This window comes from Panthera onca, chromosome D3, assembly GCF_046562875.1.
Source record: "Panthera onca isolate mPanOnc1 chromosome D3, mPanOnc1 haplotype 2, whole genome shotgun sequence".
NCBI lineage: Eukaryota > Metazoa > Chordata > Mammalia > Carnivora > Felidae > Panthera > Panthera onca.
This window is the reverse complement of record NC_138350.1, coordinates 91,197,665-91,224,129: the sequence shown is the minus strand read 5'-3', so window position 1 is coordinate 91,224,129 and position 26,465 is coordinate 91,197,665. Positions and strand designations below refer to the sequence as shown.

Genomic DNA, 26,465 nt, shown 5'->3' with positions numbered 1-26,465 from the left:
TACTTTAAGGAACATAATTTTATTTTCAATTCAAGAAATTGGTTCAAATCACACATCCACCAGACTTCATGCAGAACACAGAGTGATTTAGGATGTCTACATTTGGCACTACATCAATTAATACAACTCTTAATTTTTGGCATTCGGCTTTGTGAGTTTACCGGTATTCATGCTAAATTTATAGATGGTAAGACAAATTTTAGAGAAACAAACTCCAGAGAGTAGTTGTAACAGCATCTGGTGTAGGAAGATCCACGTTCATTATTATTTCTACAGCAGTGTTTAAGCCATCACGTTGGTAAAATTAAAAAAAATCAATATTCACGTATTTTCTTCGTTATACATACTACTATGTTATCGGGAGATAATTAACTGAAAACCTTACACACAGAAGTTACATTTATCTCTTAGAGATAATAATGCTGTTAAAAATCGGCAGCTGCACAGAAAGACATGTATATATTTCATTTCAACATTGAGTTAAAAAATTCACACGTAACAACTGGAATGCAGTATTCACTTCTCTATATTGGGGGAGACGACAAAATTAATGTACAAGTGCTCTTTTCCACCAAGCTATTTTTTTTGATGGGAAAAATATGATAATCTCTGAAATCCTTACATGTAAGTTATCCAACTCTCTCACGCTTTGAAAATATGTGAATTTCTGCAGATAGGCTAATATAATAGTTGAACAAATATTTTATGAATCAGATCAATGTAAACAATGAAATCTGATCGATTTAGATCTCACATAAGCAATTACTTTTTCATAGAACCACTCAAGTTTTGGCTTACGGAGGACCATCCACTCAGCTTGAATGGTTCTTAACTCTGGCGGTGTGCCTGAGGCCTTGAAAAATGCTTGGGCTCCACCTCCAACCCAGTCAAATCGGGAAGGAGGTCTGAAAATGCGGTCCCTGGACCCGCAGCATCAATATCACCAAAGAGCCTGTTAGAAATACAAATCTTGGGGCTTTACCCCAAATGTACTGAATTGGAAATTCTGAAGGTGAGGCCCGGTAATCTGGGTTAACAAACTCTTCAGGTAATTCAGATACTTGGTAAAGGCTGAGAACCATGGTCCTAAGGTGAGCCCAGAGCCTCACGGCCATAAGGTGAGCCCAGAGTATCATTCGTACCTTCTGCAGAATTCCCCACTCATTCAAATGTGTTTCCCTTTAGAGACTTGTTCATCCCGTTCAGCTTTTCTTTCGTATGTGAGAATACCAAAGACAGCATTTCCATCAGCAACCTTAGCCACAGGATCAAACCAAACCTAATGTCCCTTACCTTTTCTGCAATGCACAGCTCTCCTGTGCAGCTATAACTTGAGAAATTACAAGAGTCACCAACAAGGTTCAAGAAAACTTGGCATTTCTATCCCTCAGTGTCACATCTTCAGTCTTTACGAAATACATGGCCACGAAGCATGACTCTCAGAAAATCAATATATGGTAAATAATATTTATGTATCCATTTCTGGTTTGTAAATATTCCCAAATTATAATCTGATTTAATAACAAGAGGATTATTAAATTTAATTCTTTATCCAGGCTATCCAGGCTAGCTGGCCCTATGCTGAAAATATCACAAACTAGGCGTCTGCTCACTCACTCAGTAAGTATAGTCCATGTAAAGTTCCTCATGGGACCTCAGGGCTCTGAGGATAAATAGGACTCATGCGCCTACCGACGCTCCCCACCTCCCTGTGTGCTGCCTGATCCTGAGCTGCATTATTGCAACACACTTCTTACCTATGTCTACACCCCAGCAACCGGCTCTTTAATGGGAAATTGACGTGGTTTCTATTGTTATCAACAGTTTCTCTGAGAGCTAGACTGAAATGTGCCACAATTGCATGTTTACATTGAGTTTTTCTTCCTAAGGAGATGGGAAGGTTTCCACCTCCCCACGTGCTTCTGCTTTCTTGGACTTTTGTGGTTTTCAAATGGAGACTGTTTAACTAGCGGTACCTATGATAGCAGGTTAAATGGCAAGACACCCATTCTGACCCTTTCATTTTGGCTGCTCTGGGCCCCAAGGTGCTCACCTATATTTTGCCTTCACTCCTGACACGTCAGAAAGAGCTCTTTCTGGCCCAGGGATCATAGGCCATTTGCCTGGTCCAATCTCTTGGCAAAGTGGATGCAGGGAGGGGCAGGGTAGGTCAGGACGACTCATCCTGCAGAAGCAGAGGGAGCACGCCCGGAGACCTGCTGCAGCCACAGCCAGGTGCCCACCTCCTGACTCCCATCTGCTGTGACGGTCACTCACAGGACACGAGCTCTTGTGGGTGTGACATCACCAGAGCCAGCACCCCAAAGAGGGCGCTCAGGACAGATGTGCCCATGGGCCTTTTCTACTGCTTTTCGATTCTCTGAAGACACTGGTCATCTGTGATCCTTACAAAAGGAACTTTTCTCTTAAAGCTTGTGTTTCCGACACTTCACTGTTAAAGGGAGGGATATGGATAGGGTAACCAGGAAAATGTCATGAGCCCAGCCGAACAATGAAGATATGAAAAGTGTTGGACTTGGGTCATTCAGGGATCCCTCAACGATGACAAAATCTGGAGGATCTCAAGCACAGAAATACGACTGACCTTAAGAAAGGAGCAGGGAAGAACAGATAAGGTCACAAGCATAAGTAATACAAACAGCGAGTGGAGGCGTGACCAGAAAAATCCAGTACAAACAATGGGTAACGTGTGCCTTGGATTAATTGTTTCTAACTTTCAGCGAAACCTGACATGGAAATCCAAGGGCAGAGGAAGCAGATGCCCTCTGGTTGAACAGCAGAGGACGCAGCTAGTGCCTGTCCCCCGAGTTCCCACTCTCCTGCCTCCGTGCACGGTCGAAGATCTACACCATCCGGAGTCCCCAAGGAGCAGGGTCTACAACCAACGCCCAGGTGATGCTCTGCCATGTTGTGAACATTCAAGACACAGCCGTTACATCCCAAAGGCTCCCATTCCATCACTGGTACCCCGCTCCACAAGTGGGTATGTCCCGTCACGGCCAAACTTCCTACTTCATCTGCCACATCAACAATGCTGGCAACATGGGCACCTTGCCACACACACACACAAATCGCTCCGGACAAGATTGGCCCCCACCGTCTTTCCGGTGCCTGGAGGCGTGCTTACACTCGCACTGATGCTCACCACAGCGTAAAATGCTGCCAGTCACTTCCTTTCTTCACCGTCCCCTCCCGGGACCACCCCGTTTTACCCACTGGATGGCATGTTACCTTGACTGCCCGGAACAAGCCCACCACAGGAGAAAAAGGAGCTTAACAGATCCACAGTGGTCTTGAGAACAAGCACACAACAGTAGGTTCCGTTCTAACAGTCACTATTCAATCTTTTGAAGTAAGGCTCCAGATATAGTGCGTGGTGACCCATAGAAAACCCAGAGTGGACCACAAGGTTCATCCCAGTTTATAGGTGACCTTAATGACCATCACCGCCTGAGAGTAAAGACTCTGAACGGTGGATCCCGGTTCCAGTCGATGCCAGCAGCTGGTGATCTTTGTTCTGACTTCCCTAATGCTGAAAATCTGGACTGGCACAACGTACCTAGAGATGTCCAGAGATCTGTTCCCCAGCAGAAAGGATGAGGCTTTCCACCCCCAAAGTGACATCAAAACCCTTCTCTGTGAAGTCAGTTCTCCATGCAGTTGTTTAAATAGAGAAAACTCAGCCAAGGTCAGAACAGACAGAGCGAGTCCAGCTGAGGTCGTCTCCACAGTGTATTCAGAGCTGAGACCTTCCTCCTCACCCCCTAGAAAGGCCCCTCCCGCCGCAGCTGCGCCCAGGACACAACCTGAGTTCTGGCAGAGGGGTGTGCTGAGCGCGAGCTCAGGAGCCGGCGGCGAGCGGTGCTGAGCCCAGCAGAGGTGCAAATGCACCGGCCTGCTGATATTCCTAAAGATCACGCCCATTCAAGCAGATGTGCCTGTCCCAGAGGCCCAGCAGGGCAGCCAGAGTGACAAAGGTGACTGTGAGTGAATCTGCCACGCCTAAGACACTAAACACACATCCGACACCCTCCCCAGACATGCTGGCCTTCCGCAGACACAGCCCACACCAAAGACGTGGTCGGTGCGTTCAGTTGTCCCTCAGCCCCAACTTTCCTCTTCTAAAAGAGAAAAATCAAAGTACGTTATAAATTGAAATACAATTGCCATCCTGTCATTTTTTCTTCCTAAGACAATAGGTGGCCATCAGCATTTGGGGACACCTACTCCTCGTATAGATGGCTTTTTTATAATACACAAGTCAGTAACATCCACTTCACAAACAGCCTAATAGGGAGCACTTTCTAACGGCCAAGAACAGGATCGCCTTAGGAAGAAAGCTGGTTACAAATTTCAAACGTGGGAGATACCTGCACTTAGTGTCGATCACAATTTACAAATTTCAGAAGAGAAGGGTCCGGTGGAAGCAGCCACGTTGGTATATTCACCCCAATTACAGGACTATGTGGTTTACATACACGCATTTAAAATATCCTTTTAGGCAAGAACAGGGGGAAGCTGTACATGGTTTTATTTAACGCAGTGCTGCTTCAACGTGGGCATTTGGGGACCCGCAAGCATCTGCAGCATCTGTGGAGAGGAAATGAATGTCTCGCTAAGTTATCCTCTCCTGCTCAGAAGAAGCCTGGCCCCGGGTTTCCGCTAACACTCGGGGACTACGACTGCACCGTCTCCACGCATCTGAGGCGCTGAGCAAATGCAATCAATCTCGAGGCCGCAAGTTAAAGTTGACTCACGAGTGACTCACGTGGTTCAGCAGGCGCCTTCTCTGTTCACTGTAACTCATCACATCTGAGTCGAAGGCCGGATTTCACCAGGGTAGATACGAGAGTGAGAAACTCGGGATAGAAGCACATTTCGAGAAAAGCACAAGAGGGTGGGGGAGGAGGAAGAGAAGGAAATGACTGTTTCACTCCTAAGGTGTGCATTGAACGATTTCATTAAAGGCGAAAATATTTACCTAAAATATTCAGAAAATGGCCTCTGTCCCCACATTGCTGAGGACACACGTGGTCAGAACGCAGACAGCGTCTACTTAAGGTATCTCCTGGGGTCGCGGGGTGAGAAAGTCGTTCCAACCACATCACTATATTCATCAGTAGGAGACTGAAATCCGTCCTCATCCGTGTGAAGCAGCCAGCATTTCGGCCATTTAAATATTCCAGAGCTAGTGTCCAAATGTGAAAAACTAAAAGCCCAGAAAAAATCACAACCGCCTTCTGGTACTGAGGCAGCCAAATCTAAGGAGACGACATCAATTCTCTTTGAAGTTCACTGAAAAACATGGTTTGCAAGCCGCCCAACTTCAAAGGCAAATGCAGCATTTGTCCGTTAGTCTGGCTGCTGCAAGAAAAAGCGTGTCCTAGGGAGGCCTTCTTTATTTAAAGGAGGAAGCAAAGGTGCTTCTGAATTGGTTGTGTTAATTATACGTTAGAAAAACCACCACCTAGGAAGCACGCGCTTGGTCAATGCAAGACACTCCGACACCTCTCTGGGCAACTGAAGTCTGTTCCAGTCCTTCTGGAACTCCTCACGCAGACAGCTTCACAGAGGTTTAGATCTTCGCAGGACCCGAGTCATCATCGGTCTCAAAGTTTCTTATACCAGTGGACCACCTAGGCTCTGAATAAGAGGAATTGACTTAAATGCCGATGGACAGGAAAAATACCCTATCTAACGGGTCTGCATTTGCACTCAGCAAATGGGAGGTTTTGCAGGTGCCGGCTACGACTCTGGCGCTGTGCTTCTGGCTTCCGTCACACCAGCCACAAATGGGATGGACCAAGGGGACACGGGTGGGTACGTAAATACATCTTCCACGTGCTTCTTAGAAAACAGAAATATTGGGTCCCGCATTTCTTCTAATACTTCCGTGTGTGGAGGAATCACAAGAGAAAAACAAAGGAACAGCCAGGGTGCAGGAAGCCTTTGTCAACCATGCAAGTCCAAAGGCAACCAGGAGGCACCTCTTTGTACAGCTGTGGGGGTTCACACACACACACACGACCTGTTCTGGCATCTGCAATGGCGACTTCAAGTTCCACAAAACACATGAGGTATCACTGTCAGGGTCCAATGTTTCTGCTGCTGTATTTGAATAGAGTGCAAAGAATTTTCCATGCAAAGGACTTAGGCTGTCCTCTAAAACACTGGCATCACACATACATGCGACTTCTTTCCCTAGCCACCAAACATGAGAGTTCATGATTTCCCATCCTTTCGAAGAATTTTCTCCTATTCTGGCTAGAGTGTGATTAGTGACAATGAATTCATCAGCTGGAAAATTTAACATGCAAAGACTTATATCGAGTTTTTTCATCTAAAATTTGATATTTCCTATGGAATCCTGATTTGACACAGGTGTGCATTACACGAAATCCTTTTTCAAAAAGTCTTCCTGATGTTGGATTCTCACGAAATATAGCAAAGTCCTGGAGTCTGAAAACTACTGTTCTAAGGTAGAATAATTTAATCTCTTCATCCCGTGTTTTTCATTCGACACATGAATAAACACGAAATTGTCATGAAAAGTACATTTGAAATTCAGCCTATGATCATTTCCGAGGAAGTAATATTGGGGGTAAATGTGCATTTAACATTACTACGAATTTAATGAAACAAAGCATGTGTTTGTACAACATATATCCTTGGGTATACCTACTCAGAAGATTCCTTTTCTTCTAATGTTATCTGAATCGCGTGTTGCGTACGCTTTCCACATGTGGCACGACCACTACCATGTGTCTTAATGGATTCTGACTTCTCCCCAGCCCCATAGAAACTATTACCCACATATCATCCTCACTGGCATTTTTTTTTTTACTCCCTTTTGGCTCAGTTCCACTCAAGGCACACAAAATACCCTGGGCGATATCTTTGTAAAACTTTAATGACCACGTTCCCTCTTGGATCTCACTGGAAGCTTCCACTATTAGAATAGTTGCCCTTGGCATTTTCCCTGATTTTTTTTTTTAGGTAACTCTACAAAGCCTACATCGCAGAATAGTTTTAAGTGACCGGGCCAATGTCTGTCACCCTGAGTCACCGCTGTGCCGCTGTGCTCGTCTCCAGAGATGAAGTTAATGGGCCCTCATGACCACAGACAGGTGAAGCTCATCTCCGGAAACCGTGTTCACTATTGACAGTTGGGGGCAAATGAGGCCGGTGCAAATCGACTTGGCAAAGTCTCACTGCCATTTAACAGATGCGCCTCTATATAAATGGCCACAAAAAAAATGAAATCCAGGTAAAACTTTGATCGTGTATCCATGATCACATTTTGAAACACATACCTCGCAATATTACCTCGTTTCTTAAAATTGAAGAATTAACACATACATGTGTTTTTTTCTAAATAAACTGGCTCCACAATGTAGATCGCCAGTATTCCTGACCATCTTTATAGGCTGTCCGATGAAGAACTGAACATGTCGACGGAATTCTATTAACCTTTCGTTTCTGTAAAGGTATAAAAAACTATGTAGCGTTTCCTTTTGTTTTTGAAATAAAATTTAGAAACAATCTTTACTAGACCTCGAGATTTCCTAAATGGATCAAAGTACTGTTTTCAAAAACAGGTAGAACTAAAATGATGCGACTTGTCATGAGCATAAGAAGTTGCAGGCTTGCTAACCCCTCGTCGTACCGTGTTCTGTCTGAGACTCCACACCAGCGCTCTAACGATCTCACACGTGAGTGCAATTGGTGGACGGCGGGGTATCTATTCGACTTTTATTTTCTTTCGTATCATTAAGAGGTGACTCATTGCGCATGTGGCACTTGAACACTTGCTTATAGGCCTTCCTAAAATTTTCCGAGAGAAAAGCGTATATGATAGGATTCACCGAGGAATTACTGTAGGCCAGGCAGTGAGCGGCGATTCTGAAGAGGAAGGAGACGGGGGTCAGCGGGAAAACCCCAAACTCGGCCCAGAGATTGATGACATGATGTGGCAGCCAGGAGATCCCAAAAACCACAACCACCACCAGAACCGTCTGTGCGGTCTAGAAGAAGAAGAAGAAAATACAGGAAGTGCGTCAATTACAGCAGGCAAAGAATGTTCCAGAGTTTCAAAACATGCGCTAAGAAAATGTTATGTGTATCACCACGCAATCAAACGGATGCTAAATCTGAACTGTCACTTCATATAACGGTTCTGTTCAAAACTTGTCCAGGACCTGCCACGGGGTAACTTTACCACGTACGTGAGATGCGTGTGGATTACGGGCTGTGTCTTTGGACCGTGGAACTATAAATATGCAGAGATTAAACACTGTCATCTTAAAGCCTGCAGAGCTCTGAAGCCAGCAGCACACGCAGAGACAGGTTCACCAGCGGGCAGCTCGGATGGGCGCTCGAACCCTCTCTGAGCGGCTGCCTCAACAGACGGTGTATTTCTTTATTTCTCCTCTTTCACCTTTGGCCAGTGAAAGACCCCAACGCACTGATGCATTCCGGAAAGCCATCTCTGTTTCTGTCTGTGGGCTGATGAGCCCCATTTTTAGCTTGCACCTACCGTAACCCTTCCCTTGCTCTCCCTAAATCTGAAAACACCTGGAGGCCGGGGCAGGACACCCACGTGTTTCCTTGGAGATTTGTGCCAAGCAGGTGATGGAAGAAAGCCGCACCTGATCGAAGACCTCAGCACAAGAGGAGCCCTCCCTCCTGCTTCCCGTCTGCACCCCGCTTCGTGTGGGAGCCCATCACCTTCCCCGTGGGCGCACACCTAAAGGGCTGGGGTCGAGCCCGAGAACCACTTCTCCTGCGTTTCAGGGCAGCTGGTTTGGTACATGTCGGAAAGGCAACAACTAGATAATTCACCTTGTGATTAGCTGGAAACTCTATGTCTACGGCTCCAAACAGAAGATGCTGGTCTCAACGTTTTGGAAACGAAAATCTGACGCAATCAGCTGGCTCCTTCCTTGAAAGGTCTCCCCTCCTGGGACACCTCCCCTCTTCCCCCCCAGGAACCGAGCAGGGCCCTGACTGCCAGATGGGCACAGCGGCCCCCGGGCAGTGGAGTGTGGCTGATTGTCACTGCCTGACCGCCGGCGGTGGGCACGAAGCGGGGCCTGCCGGGATCACGGCTCCTAGATGAGGATGCTGAGGTGCAGAACGGTCGAGACAGGTGCCTGGCGTTCCAGAGCCGGAGGCCAAGTCAGAGCCCGAAGCCGGGTCAGGTGACCCCAAGCGCATGCTCCGAACGCTCAGACACGGGGAAAGAAAAGCTTACGAAGTCTGCCTGGTCACCACCAGCCCCATCTCCGGGGACTGCCTGTGCAGCACTTGGGCGGGCGATCAGGGACCCACAGGACAACGGTCGCTCAGCCCTCCAGACAAACCAGGTGAGGACACGTGCCCAGCCCCCACACGCAGCACTGCCAGCTCCTAGGTCACCTCACCAGTAGGTCCACCCCTCGCAGAGGATGTGAGAGATAGGGACTTGGAGCCCCTCGACTGGGGATTAGGAATCTTCTTCCTCAGACTGTGAGTCCGGGCCGCCTGAATTTGTGGAGGGGACACGTGGACACGTGGAAGTCTGCAGCACCCGCCGCCCCACCTCACCCCACCCCGACGGGAAAAGGCAACGACGCACCTTCCCCCACCTCCCTGCCGGGGCACCGAGGTGGAGCCCAAGATTCCCTGACGGTGCCCCTCTGCCTTCCCTTCTGCACAGAACCAGTCCCGACCGAACGGACGGATAAGGGGAAGGAGGGTTGGGAGGACAGAGGCAGAAGGAAGATGACAGAACCCAGGGGTGCTCATTGTCACGTCCTCACACAGGACGAGGGCTGGACACGGGGGAGGTGGTTCCAAGACGAGGACATCACTGTCACAGCACAACTGAACCTGCCGCCTCGCGCCCGGTGCCCCCATCCCCTTGGCACTGCCCTGAGGGCTGTGTCCCCACCAGGATGTTCCCTCCACCCACGCCGTGAATTAGCGGCCAGACCAGCCAGGACGGCAGCAGGGAGCCGCCCACTCCGAGGGCAGCAAGTGCACACGCAGACACAAGCGTCAGAGACACGGGTCAGAAGCCGGGCGTTCTGCGACCAGGTGGAGGCAGGGATGCGGCAGGAGGGTGGGATTGCAGGGCAAGGCCAGGGCAAATGCAGCGTCAGGAGGGCAGGAGACGACAGCTAAGCTCACCATCATGGGGCTCCGTGGATTGTGCAGAAGCCCGGGACGGACAGTGGCCACGACCAGGCTGTGCAGCCTCATGAAAACTGACGTAGCCTCCCGGGGCCTCAACTCCGTGCCCCAGTGACGTGGCTCTGGCTGTACCTGGTCCATTCAGACACTTAAAAGAACTCAGGTAAAACCTGACAACAGGTTTTTATAGGGGGCAGGATTGCATATTAAAGCTGCTTCCTGCAGGGTGCACAGAGCAAACAAGAGATTTGCCCACACGTATTAACAGATTGTCTGCCATCGATGCTCTTATCCATTAGCGCATGAGAAGTTCCATCCCCAGATGATTTAATCAAAAACAATCTAGGCGTAATTATACCTACAAATAGAACAGAACACATCGTCTTTTCTTTCTAAGACAATAAGAACATCTCTCTGCTTCCCCAAACAAATACCCTCTGGATATCCCCTTTCAGTGCCTCTTTCAGGAAGTTTCTACTAAGTGCCACACTTAGGACAGAAATCGACCCCCAGCAGCTTACTGACAGGATCCATAATGTATCAAAGTCCATAGGGCAAGGGCAATACGCATGAATATGGTATATTTTCTGTTTGCAGTTCATTCAAAATGTACTTTTTTGTTTTTAGTAATTTCACTGGCCTCCTCAGAACCACGGACAAGGCTCTCTGGTAGCTTTGAATACGAGGGGATTGCAATTTAGTAGTTCTTGGGGGAAAAGTACTTAGTGGGCACTTACATAAACTCGATCATCCATCTAAGGCTCTTCCCAAAGAATTAAATGGCACGGCCGTCAGCACTGACTGCTGCCAGCTGCACATCTTCGGGGATTTGCTATTTTCTCCCAGCCTCATCAGGCATCTCAGTCCCTCGGACTGATGTTCTCTTAGCTGATGGCGACTCCGCGCCCTGCACGCGGGTTGACTCCAAATCAGCCTCGGCGACGCTTGGGCGAACGCGTCCAGGTTAGTGTAGCTGGGGACAGGAAATGTCCGTCTTCTTCTGTCTCCCTGCGGGTCCCGACCCAGCCGAGGAGACGGCGGCCACAGGACAGGAGTCCACACGGGCAGAATCGCGACCGACTGCAACCTAAAGAGCTGGTCAGAGTAACACATGGGACAAGTCCCAAACCTGAGACGGAAGTGCCTCCCTGTGCTGATCACTCCCCAGGACACTGCTTGTTAAAATCCAAACATCTAGGCCTCGTGCCCCACATCGCAGTGCAGGGGTGGGGGCTGTTGGGGACTTACCCAGGAACCTGCCTTTCTTTCTAAAAAGCTCAGTGGCCTTTGAAAAACCCCTGGTGAATTCCAGAAAAGCCACAGCAAAAGCAAATTATCGTCCCCGTCTCCAATTAAAGGCAAAGCCGCTTCCTCAACACTGACAGCCGCCAAGGCTGAACCATGACTTTTCCCCAGGAAGCCTGGAAAAGGCTCCTTGCTCTCCTTCTAGGTGAGACGTCAGGATGCAACGAGAGCGTTCCCGTCTGTGGAGAATGAGGCTGATTGCTCTTGATTTCTTACGTGACTTTTTTGCATTTCTTCTGACACCACTTGCCTTAGTCCGAGATGGAGTTGAACCCCGTGCCTCTACGGCTTGCCTCATCTGTCCGTGTCGTGTCTAGACTCCCGACACTATCTTCTGACACAGAAAAAGTCCTCCTTTAGAGTTATGTACAAAATCTCCAGATGCTTTACTGTCCTTGAGACTGGGCCCTCGATTAGCGTGCTTTTTTGCTCCTTCTACTGAAAGTATCTGAAAAACATGAATCTCTCTTCCTCCTGTAAGATGTTCTTTTGCAACGTCTTCTGAGACATCTGTTCTTTCTTCAAAGGACCGTACTTGCAACATGTCTAATGGAGCTTGGCTGAGAAGAAAAAGGTGACCGAAAGAAGAAAATGATGAAAACATTCCCTAGATCGCATCAATGGCAGCCAAAGAGCTTGCCGGGTTACTTCAGGTGCCGAGGGAGCCCAGGTTGTCAGGGGGGTCAACGCAGCCTCTAGTCCAGTGTCCCCTGCGAGGGACCCGCCCACTATGACGTCTGTCCCATTCTGAAGTCTTCCAGAGATGATCTGGGAGCCTCGTTTCAGTATCCCATCAGCCTTGCACCAGGAAACCCGTCTTCATGTGTGGCGGGGCTCGGGCAGAGCGTGGAACCGACCGCTGGGCTCTCCTAGTATTTTCTGTATTTATTTCTAGTATTTTCTAGTATTTTCTGCCGTGGAGATGTCGCCCTATGTATGTTCCTCCAAACGTGAAGGGTAAGTGCTGAGCATGTTCATCATGGAAGGCCTCTCTGCCCCACGCCCCTCATGCACCTGAAGCGGAGCCCCTGTGTGGGTGGACAGGGCGTGGAGGAAGGGAGCCTACCCACCATGGGGGGAGGGGCCGCGACACGAGCGACGCTGAGCTGAGCGAACTACGAAAACCAGTACCGAGTGGATCCCTGTCCACCAGCCCCGAGCGTGCACCTGCCCAGCGCCTCCCTGTGCTGAGCCCTGCGGGAGGGAGTGTCCGCCAGGAGTCGACCCGACCCGTCTCTGCCTCCGGGAAGGAGCGGCCCACCCCGGCTTCTCTACCAGAACCCTCTCCCCTCGTCTTCCTCCACCTCTCCGCCCTTTGCCCTCTTCTCACCCCACCCCCAACCCCACCCCTCCTCTTGCTCAGACGCAGGCGCGCGCACCACCCCCAGCACTGCACCTTATTTGTTCTATGCAAACAAGGAGGCGATTAAATGTATCAGAAGAGAACTGACATCTGTTCAGGGCTGGTGAGGGTCAGAGGCTCTGAAAATGGAAGAGAAGATCTGCCCACCTCTCAATGCTACACCTTCTCCTATGGTAGGAATTACATTTACACGTGCATATATGATAGGCAGCGTTTAAATATGTACCCAGTGCACATATACACAGGTACAGTATACGCTGCGCACATGTACAAGATATACACGTGTATATGTACCCACTCACATACATATGCACACATTTATGTTATGTATGCATACATAATATATGCACACACATGCATACACACACATACACACTCACATACATAATCTATAAGACATGTAATATATGTGTGCACATGTAATACATGCATGTAACACGTATATTTTATGCACACACACAATACACACATGCACACATACATACACATGCACATGTGTAATCTATAACACAGTATATGCATATATGTGTGCCTATACACGTATACATACATGCACACACACACACATAAAACTAAACACAACTTTTAAACTAATTGCTAATCAGTATTCTTGGCTATAAAGCAGAAACTTTTCTAATTACTTCTTACAGGATCTATTTTCATTCTTTCCACTGTGAGACTGCGGCGATTTCTCTGCAACACTTTGCAAACACAGACACGGACAGTAGCCAAGCCCGCAAACACGCGCGGCCAATGTCAAGGAAGCGTTTGACTTCCGTCCTTTGCGAAGCGTGAACCTCTTACCCCAGGAAGGAGCGTGCACACGGCGCAGGGGCTTCTCCTCGGTGGAGGTGCCCCAGTCCAGTTCCTCCCAAAGACACTCCCCCGCCTACCCGGCCTCACTCCGCACAGCTAAAAGTATGTCTCTCTCCCTGCAGAGTTGTGACCACAGGGAACCAGGGCCCCTTCCAGCCCCAGGGGCTGGCTCTGGCCCTGGAGGGCGAGGACTCCATGAGGAACTATCCCAGAGGAAATTACGGTCCTTAATTGTTTGCAGTCGATAATCTTCCTGGAGGTGAGTGGCTCAGAGGACAGACTGAGAGGCAGACTACAAAAATGGAAACAGTCCAGCACAACATCACGGAGAACAGAGAAAGGAACGACCAGCTTTAGGGTTCACTCCATTCACACAACTGAACGGCGGTGGCCGCTTAAAGGGATCCAGAAGCAAAATAAAGCCTACGGACGCATCGGTGGCCGGAAGAGGCAAGACAGCCTCGTTACATATGCTCCATCGTTTACTCTTAGGGGGATATTCGGAAGGCCACACGATCGAACTTGGAAACCAGGCCGAACTTCACGCTTTCTAAGCAGCTCCTACCCCTTCTCGTCATCGAGTCCGAGAGCAGGTGCGTTTTGAGCCGTATTATAAACAAGGAAAGTCAAGAAGAGCTGTGCTTTATGTAAGCAGAATTTTTAAAAATAAATATAATTATCCTGTAAATCCTGTGAGTTCTGTATTATTGGCCAGAAAAAAGTAGTTGTGAGGACAAGCAAGGTGCTTTCAGATGTTATGACTAATATTTGCAGGTAAAAAATGCCTGGCTATAATCCCCTCCCTAAACATCTCGTCCAATACTCTTATACCACTTTCTAAAGTCAAAGATGTGTAGGAGTTAGATTAATCCTGACTTGTAACTTAGTTTTTTCTCAAAATGTGAACCGTAACAAATACCAGGATGTTAAATGCTTTACTATTACTCAGGAGAAGCTTATTTAAACCAGGATTCACCGGAGGAGAAAGACAATTAAAAGTGGGAAAAATTCCCCTTGGGGACCCTTTCATATTTAATTCTCCCCCCACCCCTGCTGGGGAACCAGCATCAGTCAGGACAAGTCAGGGAGGAAGAGAGGACAATACATCTGATCTTGGGGCTTGGGGGACATATTACAACAATATTCTCTGTGGGGCGCCTGGGGAGCTCAGTCGGTTAAGCGTCCAACTTCAGTTCAGGTCATGATCCCACAGTTCATGAGTTCCAGCCCCGCATCGGGCTCTGTGCTGACAGTTCGGAGCCTGGAGCCTGCTTTGGATTCTGTGTCTCCATTTCTCTCTCTCTGCCCCTCCCCGGCTTGTGTTGGCTCTCTCTCTCTCAAAAATAAATAAACATTTTTAAAACTTCTTAAATAATAATAATGTTCCCTGAAAAGACAGTTAAGCCAAAACCTTCTGATAATCACATCAGCTATGGTAGATGCACAATAAAATGGTTTTGTGCAAATTAAGGATGTCAGCAACTCTACCTTCTTCTGTCCTAATCAACTTAGAACACGCCTCCTAAAGAGGCTCAGAATCCAAAAAATAAATGTTTCCTCATCTCTCCAAACCTCCGTCTAAGTTTTAATGCAGCCTCTGGTCACTGTGACGCCCGGGGGAGCTGACTTCCTATTCCTATCCCCACCTAATGGTAAGAGGTTCATTTCAAGGTCTGCACCAAGGATCCTAAATTTCGTAGGCAATGGGTGGATATTAGGAAAATTAGGAATAAAAATGAACTAGGCTCTAACATGCGACATATACAATATATATTTGGGAATATTACCTTTTTCTTCGATGCTTCTGACTTCTTTGACATGTTCTTCAACTTTTTATGCAGATGATTGAGGACCTGGAAAACACAGACTGATTAAATCGATTGCCTCCTGCCCACAGTTCACCGTCTGATTGGCACTGATAATTCTCGACCTTCTGGCATGGGAATCACACTGCAAAGTCATTCACATGGAAATTCCCTTAAGGTGGCAAAGTCTCACCGAACGTGAACCGCCAAACACGTCTGTTCCTCTAACATTCAGGAGCATCCAGGGGAAGTTTGTGCTCCTAGCATCTGTTTGCAGAGAGCCCTGCGTTGTGTGGCTCTGGGGTTTTGTCCAGAAAAACGCATATATGCATGGATGCATCCTTACTGGTCTGCCTTTCACCTCAGATTTCCCCGAGCTTCCACGTTGTAACAATCGCTAGGCCCCTATTACATGTCAGACGCAATGCTAAATCCTAGATAAGTGGAAACACTAGAAGTCTCCTTCCAGTGAACCGTCCAATGCAGGAAGCCAGCAAGCGAGCAAATCACGATGATGTCAGCAGAGAATTCTTCCGTGCAGGCCATGTTTGCTGCAACTTATTCCTTCTGTTTTCCTGTTGTGGGCTCCTTAAAGCAAATTACCACCCATCCAATCTCCTTACGTTCTTTATTCTAATTCTACCCACCTCGCCGTGCTTTTAGAATACTCACAGAAATTCAGCTTCTCGGGGGATTTACAGACTATTTAGCAAGGTTTTACAATTAACATCCCTGTCAGAGGATCTCCTGACAGACACTGGCTTCGTTCATTAGAGAAACTATTTTTGTCTCCTCTTGTCGACGTAATAGTCGGGAGAAGTGACGTGAAACATTTGGGTTATATGTAGGAATTTGCAGCGTAAGCTTGCTCTCACACACCTGAGCCAAGCCTGCAGATTCATACTTGAGTTGATTTTTATATCCCATCTGAGTGACATCTAAGGAAAATTAGCCTCTGGATGACTCAGGGCTTGGACTTCTCCATCATTTCCCAGATGAGTCTCTGAGAGAACTAGAAACCACATTCCAGACATTTTCTTGCTTCCCTCTAGCACCTCGGCCTGGAAATAATGCAATCCATTTGGAACACTGAACAAGCCTGCAGCACTCAGCTGGATGTGGCACTTCTGGAATGATCAGTTATACCCTAAATTAAGAAACTACAGGATTTCTTTACCAACTCCGTGGGCTCCACGCAAGTTAAGCAGACATCTTTGGGGTTTGAACTTCTGACTCCAAATTCGCAGCCCTACTGAACTACTTCTCTTCCAACAGTGGGGTGTCATCACCTCCAACGTGACAAGTCTTACAGTGACATGTAGGATCGTTTCCGATACGTTGACAGTGGCTGAGTTAACTGTTCTCCCAACAGAACCTGGGGTCCCAGAAACGGAATGTAAGAGAAAAACAGAAGAAGAACTTTTGTGAGATCTTTCCTGGAAAGGACGGGCCTAGTGAGTTTCCTTGCTGGCAGCCTTCCCAGCAAGAGACCACGGGAGGACACTGGTCATGGAGGACGAGGGACAAGAAGAGCGAACAGAGGACAGGTGGCAAAACAAAATCCTCCTGGAGAGGAGGCCGAACACAAAAGTCAAGGGTTATCTGCTTCCTGATGCTGCCCAAGGGTCTATTGACTCCTTCAGTAAACTCGGTCGGATCACATCTCAGTGACTTCAAGACTCCCGTGGGATGTTGAGTGGTCATGGAGAAAACACTCAAGTATAGTTTTCTTCAGTAGCTGTATTTCCGTCCATGGACCCACACTATGAGCATATATTGGTCTATTATAATGCATATAGTGACATACATTTGATGAGGTCGTCATCAAAGGTATCATGATGGGTCATAATCGCATTTCTTTAAAAGACGATGGCAGCATGGTGGCATCACTCCATTTTTCTATACGCTTAGGAGCGTGTGTAGGAAGGCGCGCGTTCAAACCTGAGCCAAGGTCATCCCGGGCGACATATGTCTCTGGGGACGTGGCAGAACCTGGCAGGTGGGTATGTGAAGAGTTTGCCCTCATGTCAGATGGTGGAGGGTCCCAGACAAGAACTCCCTCTAAGGCAAGACGGGGAGGGGCCACCCCTGTGCAGGAGGGAGCACGGCAGGCACAGTCCAGCCCGGGCCTTCTACGTGTTTCTCGGGGACTATTGGCATAAACTGTTCTACCAAAGCCATAAGGTTTGGGGAGTAGAAGGCAACACTGGAATGCAACTCCCTTTTTGAGTTAAAAAAGAAGAAGAAGAAGAAGAAGAAGAAGAAGAAGAAGAAGGAGGAGGAGGAGGAGGAGGAGGAGAAGGAGAAAAGAAGAAGGGAAAAAATGTAATTCTTGGCCACTCGTGATTTTTCATGGTGGCCATTGGTCCGGGGCCTTAGAGAAACAGCCAGTCCTGATCCTAACATTCGAGAAGAAGAACCATTAGCTGGACAGTGTTCTCTAACAATGGGGCCAAAGAAAATCAGCTAGAAAAAAACAACCAAGGTCTTGTTTAAACCCTGGAGTGAATCTGCAAATATCAGCTTGAATTCGAGAGAAATTCCCAGTTACGCTTCAAAGCAAACCATTTCCCTATAAAAAAAAAAAAAAAGTATCCCAGTGATTATGTATTTGTTGAATTGTTTTAAAACTCTTTTGAAACTTTGCCCTTTTTTGAACTTTGCTCTTTTTGAAACTTTCCTTTCATAAATAAATAAACTTTCATAAATAAATAAACTTTGCTTTCATAAACTCTCACGCGATGGAAATGTAGCCTAATTTTTCCTAAAAATCTGCCTTGTCATTTCCATTAAGAAGACCTGTGGACTTTGGAGAAATGAAGGAAAGGTCTGCTTCAGCCTACTTTAGGTGATTATCAATCCATCACGGAATATTCTAAGGACACTTCTAGTCCCGAGCTTCCTCCTGCCAAGGCCCTCCCTCGGGGACCGGTAGCTCTGCGTTAAAACCCTTCCTGAACCGTTTACCGGCTTCATAATCTGGGTCAGTTGCCTTCCTCCTCCAAAACCCTTTTCTCAGATAGCTCCCACCCCCATGGTTGTGCAGACTGAGTGAGACAGTGCACGCAGTGGATCGCTGCGCTGGTACAACCACCTGCTTTTTTGTTTTGTTTTGTTTTTGTTTTGTTTTGGTTTTGTTTTGTTTTGGTTGTTTGTTGGGTTTGGGTCTTTTGTGTATTTTTTATGAGGTCTTTTTGTTTGTTTGTTGTTGTGGTTGTTTTGTTTTTGCATTTACAAAAGAGCTAAGCTATACAGCTATCTTCCAAAAGCTCTATCCTGTCCTATCTCCTCAGTATATCTTTATATGTAACCCTTCGAGGCAGGCCATTCTTCCAGACAATATCCCAGACTATGACCATTCAAGTAGATATGACTCTACCTACAGAATATGGGGCAGGAGAAAACAAAGGCCAGGGGGCTGTAGTAAACATTTTTGCTGGAATAAAAGAAATTATTGCTCTCTGTCATCTGGTTATTCCTGGCCCTACAGTCACAGCCTTATCAGAAACCGAATCAGAGACACAAGAAGATGAAAATCAAATGGTAAGAATTTCAAATTTTGGCTACAAAGCTGTTTTCCTAGTGGTAATAATACTCCCACAGTACATCAGAGAACTGGAGTTTTTACCCCCACGAATGACTGTCATGTGATGAAGCAGATACTCTTACTCAAACACAAATGAGTTTATCAAAAAAGTTGAAGACTTTTGGTAGGTAAGACCTCTTCAAGTCCCGGTGTGGGTTTGCTGAGCTCCAAGGAGCAGAGGACAGAGGGAGGGGGGAGCTGGGCCACGGAGGGAGGGGGAGCTGGGCCACAGAGGGAGGGGGGAGCTGGGCCACGGAGGGAGGGGGGAGCTGGGCCACGGAGGGAGGGGGGACCTGGGCCACAGAGGGAGGGGGGAGCTGGGCCACGGAGGGAAGGAGGGAGCTGGGCCATGGAGGGAGGGGGGAGCTGGGCCACGGAGGGAGGGGGGAGCTGGGCCACGGAGGGAGGGGGGAGCTGGGCCACGGAGGGAAGGAGGGAGCTGGGCCACGGAGGGAGGGGGGAGCTGGGCCACGGAGGGAGGGGGGAGCTGGGCCACGGAGGGAGGGGGGAGCTGGGCCACGGAGGGAAGGAGGGAGCTGGGCCACGGAGGGAGGGGGGAGCTGGGCCACGGAGGGAGGGAGAGCTGGGCCACATGGGTAGTAATGCATCTCTTGAGGACAGTTAGGGATTCAGGCCTGAATCACCTAATATTGTCTACACAACCCTTCTAATTGGAAACCCACCCACTCCTGACTAGGGTCAAGATTCTGTGAAGAAATATTCTCTTAGCACCTGGCTTATAAAGCTTAAACTTGGGGTAAAATAAAATCTGAAATACCGTCTCCAGGAGCAAGGCTTCACAGAGCAGGAAGGGGACCAGGGCCACCACGCAGGGCGTCCCAGCAGAGCGCTGCGGAGGGAACATGGGGCCGCGCTCCTGCTGGGGGCGCTCAGAGCATGGGGGCGCTCCCTATCCGCACTCGGGCCGTGGAGATTTCATCCTGGAGACTGGGTCTGAGTGCCTAAAACTGAGCCCAATTCCTCTTCTGAGAGGTGGGCGTTGACCGCTCAGCTGCCCACCCGCTGCGGCAAAGACAAATTCGGGGTCAAGGGCTGCGGTGGCAGGAGGCCGAGGGGAGGCGGGACCTCTGGGAAATCTCACACTTTGTTCTGCGTCTCCCGGACTCCAAGTAACTTTCTCGAGCACCACCAGACCGGCGAGGGCAAAGTGCATTGGGGACCGTTCTCAACCCGAACCGCCCAAGACAGCGAGGTCCAAGGGGCTCCCAGAGGGGCACGGGGACCCAGGAGCTACTCCCAGGCCGGTAGCCGCCCGCCCGCGCCCCGCGCCCCGCGCCCCGCGCCCCGCGTGCCCACCTTGGCGTAGCAGAAGCAAATGAGCAGAAGCGGCAGCAGGTAGCCGAAGACGAAGGTGCACACCACGTAGGCCTTCTTGTGGCGCTGGTTGGGCCACTGCTCCCAGCAGAAGGTCTGGTTGCTGACCTCCCAGTGGAAGAGGCGCTGGTGGTAGGCCACGGGCGAGGCCATGGCGATGGACAGCGCCCAGATGAAGCCCACGCCCAGCAGCGCGTTGCGGGACACCCGCAGGGAGGAGGAGCGCCGGGAGTGCACGATGGCCACGTAGCGGTCCACGGACATCGCGGCCAGCGTGAAGATGCTGACCAGCATGGAGACGGTGAAGAAGTAGTGGATGAACTTGCAGACGAAGGCGCCCAGCACCCAGGAGGGCAGCGCGTAGACCGTGGCCTGGAAGGGGACGCAGAAGAGCAGGTAGGCTAGGTCGGCGATGCTCAGGTTGAGGATGAACAGGTTGGTGGTGCTGCGCGGCCGGCCAGGCTTGCTGCGCGCCAGCACGGTGATCACCAGGCTGTTGCCCAGCACGCCGAGCGCGAAGATCAGGCCGAACAGCACCAGGGTGACGACGTTCTCGACGCCGATGCCGAAGAGCGGCCTGGGCTCCGGGGCTGGGGGCTCGGGGCCGCTCGCGTTCCCGTCGCTGAGGTTCCCGGCTGCCGGCTCCATGGCCCGCGCGGGGCGCCCGGGCGCGCTGGCGACGGCGCCTGCTGGGGAAGAAGGCTCCGAGGACGGCCGGGGGTCCCGGCCCCCAGCACGCAGGGCGCGCGGGTTCCCGAGCCCGAGGCCCCGGCGGCTGCGCCTACTGGGACCGTCTCTGTGCCGGGAGCCCCGCTCTGGACCCTCCCGGGCGGGGGTCCCTCTGCGCGGCACCTGCCCCACCCCTCCCCGCCCCGAGCCGGGGAGGAGGGACGCGCCAGGGCAGCCGCACCGAGAGACCCCTCGGCGCCTTACCGGGTCCTGGTTCCTGGCCGGCTGCCTCGTTCCGGGAGCGGCTTCGGGCTGCACCTGTTGCTACGAGCCGCTCCCTTCCCGCGTCGCCCCGAGCACGACCGGCGCACCGCGCTGTCGGTGGAGACGGCTGCCCGCGCCCCCACGCCGGCGGCGCCGCGTCTCCGCTCCCGGCTTTTGCAGGGGTTCCAGGCGATCGACAGGGCGAGCGCTTTCCCGAGGGTTCGCAGGGGAAGACGGGGGGCGGGGGGGGGGGGTGCTCCGGGGCCTCCGTTGTGCACCCGAGACGTAGGAAACACAGCGCCCTGAGATCCGCGCCCCTGGGGGCCTCTCCGCTCCCCCCGGAGGTCACAGCGCGCGCAGAGACGGGACGGGTCCTACCGGATGGGTCGCCGCCCACCTCGTCGCCCGGACTGGGGCGCGCGCGCTCGCCTGTGCGAGGTGCGGACCTGCGTGCGGCCCGGGAGGGCGGCAACTGCGGGGAGCCGCACCCCCGCGGCGGAGGGGAGCCGAGCGGGCTGCCGCGGGGCGGGGAGGCGGCCGGGGCGCAGCCCGCTCCTCTCTCCCCCTCCCGGGGTGGCCGTCAGCGGGAGCGCTCCCGCCCCGGGAATGGGCGCCGCAACCGAGTTTTGTCACATCCCTACTCCCGCCCCCACCCTTCCCACCGCTAGGGAGGAAACAAGCAGGGGAAAAAGGAAACGCCTCTGAGTTTTCTTTACAAACGTGCCCGGAATTCGCGGTGTCGTGTTCCCACCATCCACCTTTAGGTCACTTTTGCCCTACGTTTCTCATGCGAGTGGCACACACACAGGCAGCGACGAGACGTGTTTAGGAGGTGGAAAGAGCGCGCCTGGTGTTGCATCCCTGTTGTGAACCGTGGCTACACCAGAAGCTGAGCGAGCTAGTGGTGAGTAAGCATTATCCTTGTGTGTAATCTTGCGGGTTCCCAACTGGAGAGCTGAGCCGAACCCATTTGTTTGCAGCGTTGACAGGATGCGTCTGTATTCACTTCCAAGACGGCCCTGTGTTTGCAGCGCTCCCCAAATAATGACTGAGTGTCCCTTATGCGCCAGACGCAGCCAGGTCACACAGAGCTGAGCGGGGTGCACTGTATCCTGCGGATGTGAGACAAAGAATCCACAGGGACCCCGGCAAGGGCCCACAGGTGGCAGAGGCAGGGGAGGGGGGTGCGGGGCTCGCCCCATGGCATTTGCCCTTCTGCCTCCCCTGTTCCCTTCTGCCTCATTTCCAGGAAGATTTTGACGCAGTTCCTTGACTGACCATGTGCCGGGTACTTCACCTATTTCTCTTAATGTCCACACACATTTCCCTGAGGACGAAATTGAGTTTAAGTAACTTGTTTCGCAGAGTATCTTGCTAAATCAAGAAGGGCCTCACCTTCCCTGGAAGCTGCCTCCAAGCCTTGTCAGTCAGTATTGCTTTTCTTCCCAAAGGGCTCTCTGACCTCCACGTTCATGGATCTTGGGTTGGAAGTCATTTATCATCAGATATGGGAAACAGGGTTTTTTAATTATTATTATGAACCATTTTCAACATGGAACAGATTTGATGAAATTAAGTTAACTACCCGTGCGTCCATCATCCAGCTTAGAATAAAAAAAAAATTATCAATAGAGTCGGAGGCCCTTTTATGTACTTTGCAAATCACAACCTCCATTGCCGCCCTCCCACCTGCAGGTAACCTAACGTCTTGTCTTTTCATCATTTACTGACGTATTTATGGCATCTGCATATGTTCTTATATAAGATGCTGTGAGTTTCTGCTTTATTTTAATGTTATATGGTTGGTATGGTGATACTTTTCCCTTAAAGTGTAAATTGTCCTGTATTGTGGTAGATACACCAACAGGCTTTGCTATTTATTGGTCTTCTGTATTTTTTGCAATCTTCCTATGTCCTGTGATTTAGGGGGTATCTCTTAGAAGGAGCACATAACTGGATTGTTTTAAAATCCAATTTGACAATCTCTGTTTTTTTAACTGGTGAGTTTTAGTCTGTTTACATTTATTGTTATCACTCATCTGTGTGAACTTACTTTTATTTATTTTTATTTTTTAATGTTTATTTATTTATTTTGAGAAAGACAGAGATAGAGACAGAGCAAGCAGGGTAGGGGCAGAGAGAGAGAGGGAGACAGAGAATCCCAAGCAGGCTCTACACCGACAGCTGAGAGCCCGATGCGGGGCTCGAACTCACAAACTGTGAGATCATGAGTCGAAACCAAGAGTCAGACACTTAACCGACTGAGCTGCCTGGGCGTCCGGACGTGGACTTGTTTTAACATTTTATTTTATACTTTCCTCTGTTTTCTGTTTCCATGCTGCTGCTACTCTCCTTCGTTTTGACATTGTTTGGATTTTACATTTTAACCCGGTTTTTCCCCACTTCAAAATGGGAAAAGGGAAGGAATATGATCCATTTTTATTCTTTTACCGCTTACCCTTGAGTGCCTGCTACATGCTAGGAACTATTTTAGGTCCTGGAGATCTAGCAGTGAACAAAGCCGAGCCCCTTCCTCCATGGATTTTGTGTCTTATTTTGGAGACAAGACACTTAAACAGAAACAAAACCATAATATGCCGTATAGTAAATACTATCAAGGAGAAGAAAACAGGATGAAGGAAAGAGAGTGGTTGGAGGGTGGCATCATAGAGAGTAATCGGGAGGTAGGTCTGGGAGAAGCTGACTTGTGAGCGGGAACCAGGAGACAGGGAAGCAGAAAGCCTTTGTCTCAGCCAGTGCAGGACGCTGTAAGGAAATGCTGTAGACCAGGTAACCCATAAACAACGGACATTTATTTCTGAGCTGTGAGGGCCGCGGTCCATGAGCAAGGCCAGACTTGGAGGGCCTGCTTTTTGTTTCACAGCTAGGACCTTCTCGCTGTGTCCTCGGGGCAGAATGGGATCAGTTACAAGGGCACCGATCCCATTCTTGGGGCTCCCCCTCGTGACCTGATCACCCCCCAAAGGCCCACCTCCCAATGCCATGACGTTGGGGGCTAGGTTTCAGTATGGGACTTTGGGGGGGGACACCAGCAGCTTGTGAATACCAAGCATAGAACATTCTAGCGAGAAAGACCGGCCTTCAGGCAGTAAGACGCTCGTCCCGTTTGAGGAACGAGGAGGCCTGCGTTGCTAGGGTGTCGCTCTCTGGAGAGATTTGTGGGCTGTGAGGTCAGAAGAGATTGGGGGTGGGGCAAGTGGGGTTGGTGACACTGGAGCTGGGAGAGCGAGGACAGAACGTTGGTTTTATTCAGAGCCAGATGGAAACCCCCGGGGCGTGTCAACCTGTAGAAGGATTCCAATGCTCTCCGGAACAGGCCGTAAGAACAATAAAGGAAGGAGAAGGAAGACCAGGAAGAAGGCTTACAGGGATCTAGACGGCAGAGAATACCGGGATGGCATGAGGACAGGAGAGAGGCCGAGAAGGATGATGCCCCCCGGGTTTTAAAAAAAATTTTTTTTTACATTTATTTATTTTTGAGAAACAGAGTGAGACAAAGCATGAGCGGGGGAGGGGCAGAGAGAGAAGGAGACACAGAATCCGAAGCAGGCTCCAGGCTCCGAGCCGTCAGCCCAGAGCCCGACGCGGGGCTCGAACCCACGAACCGCGAGATCGTGACCCGAGCCGAAGTCGGACGCTCAACCGACTGAGCCGCCCAGGCGCCCCCGTTCAAATACTCTAAGCCTGCTGAGGTTATCTTCTGCACATCCTAACATCGGAGCTCCTGTTCACGATGTTCACGGAGCCCTTTTCTGGTGGCTTGTGGCCCGCGGTGGTTGCTGTCCTCTGGTCTTGTCCTTTAGATTTCCATGTGGCCGGGACACGCCTGTGGGAATCTCCTGACCCCTGTGCTAAGAGCACGTTCTTACCGAAGGATTTTCCTTTGCTTCTGCCACTCGCCCCCGTGGCTCCGTCACCTCAGAGCTCTTTAGGTGAATTTCCCAGCTCGACGCATCTCAGGACACGCGAACGCGAATTCAGACCACAAAGTTTATTTGAGGCAGGCGAGGTGGCATAAATTCTCCGAGAGGCCTTTTTCTCCGCCCAGTTCTGGAGCAGGCACGGCGGTTCCTAGAAGCTCACCCCCAGCCCCCTGCTGCCCTCTCTGCTGGACCATGACCCTGCCCTGCCGTGACTACGTGGCCATCTGTGCTCACTCCCGCCGCTGAGACGAGTGCACCCGGGGACGCCGTGGCGTTGCACGGCATTAGCACAGGCGGCCCACCCGGGACAGGGTCTCCTTCTTGAGGCTGTCTCCTGGGCAGGAGGGTTCGGACAGCTGCCTCTCTGGCTGCAGGGCTCCTGGTGGGGTTTTGCAAGGGTTCCGGTTCCCGTTCCTCGTCTTGTGTGGCTCCGAGACCCCGTCTAACCTAATGGAAATTAAATAATAACCACACACATGCAGGTTTTCGGCAAAGGCTCAGCTCCCGTGTCCAGGCTCACGTAAGACAGCATTCCTCAGCCCCACAGGGCACAGCCACATGCTGTGTTAAGTCCAGTTACATATGAGAGGAGGAGACGTGTGAGTCGCCGGGCCGCACAGGGGGACGCCTGTATGCGGCGAGGGGGTCCTCTCCCCCGCTGGGGTGATGGTGACGGGCAGCTGCTGCGGGGCCAGCCACAGACGGGAGCCGGCCAGATGCCGAGTCACGGATGGGGACAGCCCCCGGGTGCGGCTGCACCGTTCATAGAGCTGAGGTGCCTCCCTTTCGTGGGCCAAATCCCCGTGGGGTTAGGGACCGGTTTCTTTCATTACTGGGATCCCACTGACGTGTGACATGATCTTAGTTGCAGGTGTACAACGTGACGACTGGACACGTGTGACAGGATCGCTTGTCGGCCGCAGCAAAGCACAGCCTGTCCCTAGCGGTTGCCCAAAATCCTGGTTACTGAATTGGGCCGCGTCCTCCTGGCTGTCCATCCACCACTGTGATATTCTCCTCCTGCTTTATTTTTGGACCCTAGGCATTGCCCTGCTTCTTGAAAGCTTCTTTATGGGCTCAAGTTGCTTAAAAAAAACAAAAAACAAAACAAAACCCAGTAAGGCTTTTCAGTATGGAGTCCATAATAGCGATGGAAAATTATGTCCGAAGTGAGATTTTAAAAA

At 50.4% G+C, this 26,465-nt stretch overlaps 1 protein-coding gene and 1 long non-coding RNA gene across 2 annotated transcripts; one reads left to right on the top strand and one right to left on the bottom strand.

Annotated features, from left to right (window-relative positions):
* Positions 1-21,944, bottom strand: GALR1 (galanin receptor 1). Its single transcript, XM_060614119.3, has 3 exons — positions 20,387-21,944; positions 15,466-15,531; positions 1-8,045 (listed from the first exon to the last, which is right to left on the bottom strand). Exons 1-3 carry the CDS (start codon positions 21,050-21,052, stop codon positions 7,728-7,730), a joined length of 1,050 nt encoding a protein of 349 aa, XP_060470102.2. The 5' UTR covers positions 21,053-21,944; the 3' UTR covers positions 1-7,727.
* Positions 20,709-26,465, top strand: LOC132666137 (uncharacterized). Its single transcript, XR_009604517.3, has 3 exons — positions 20,709-20,800; positions 22,102-22,241; positions 26,147-26,465. It is a non-coding gene; the product is annotated as an uncharacterized LOC132666137 (long non-coding RNA).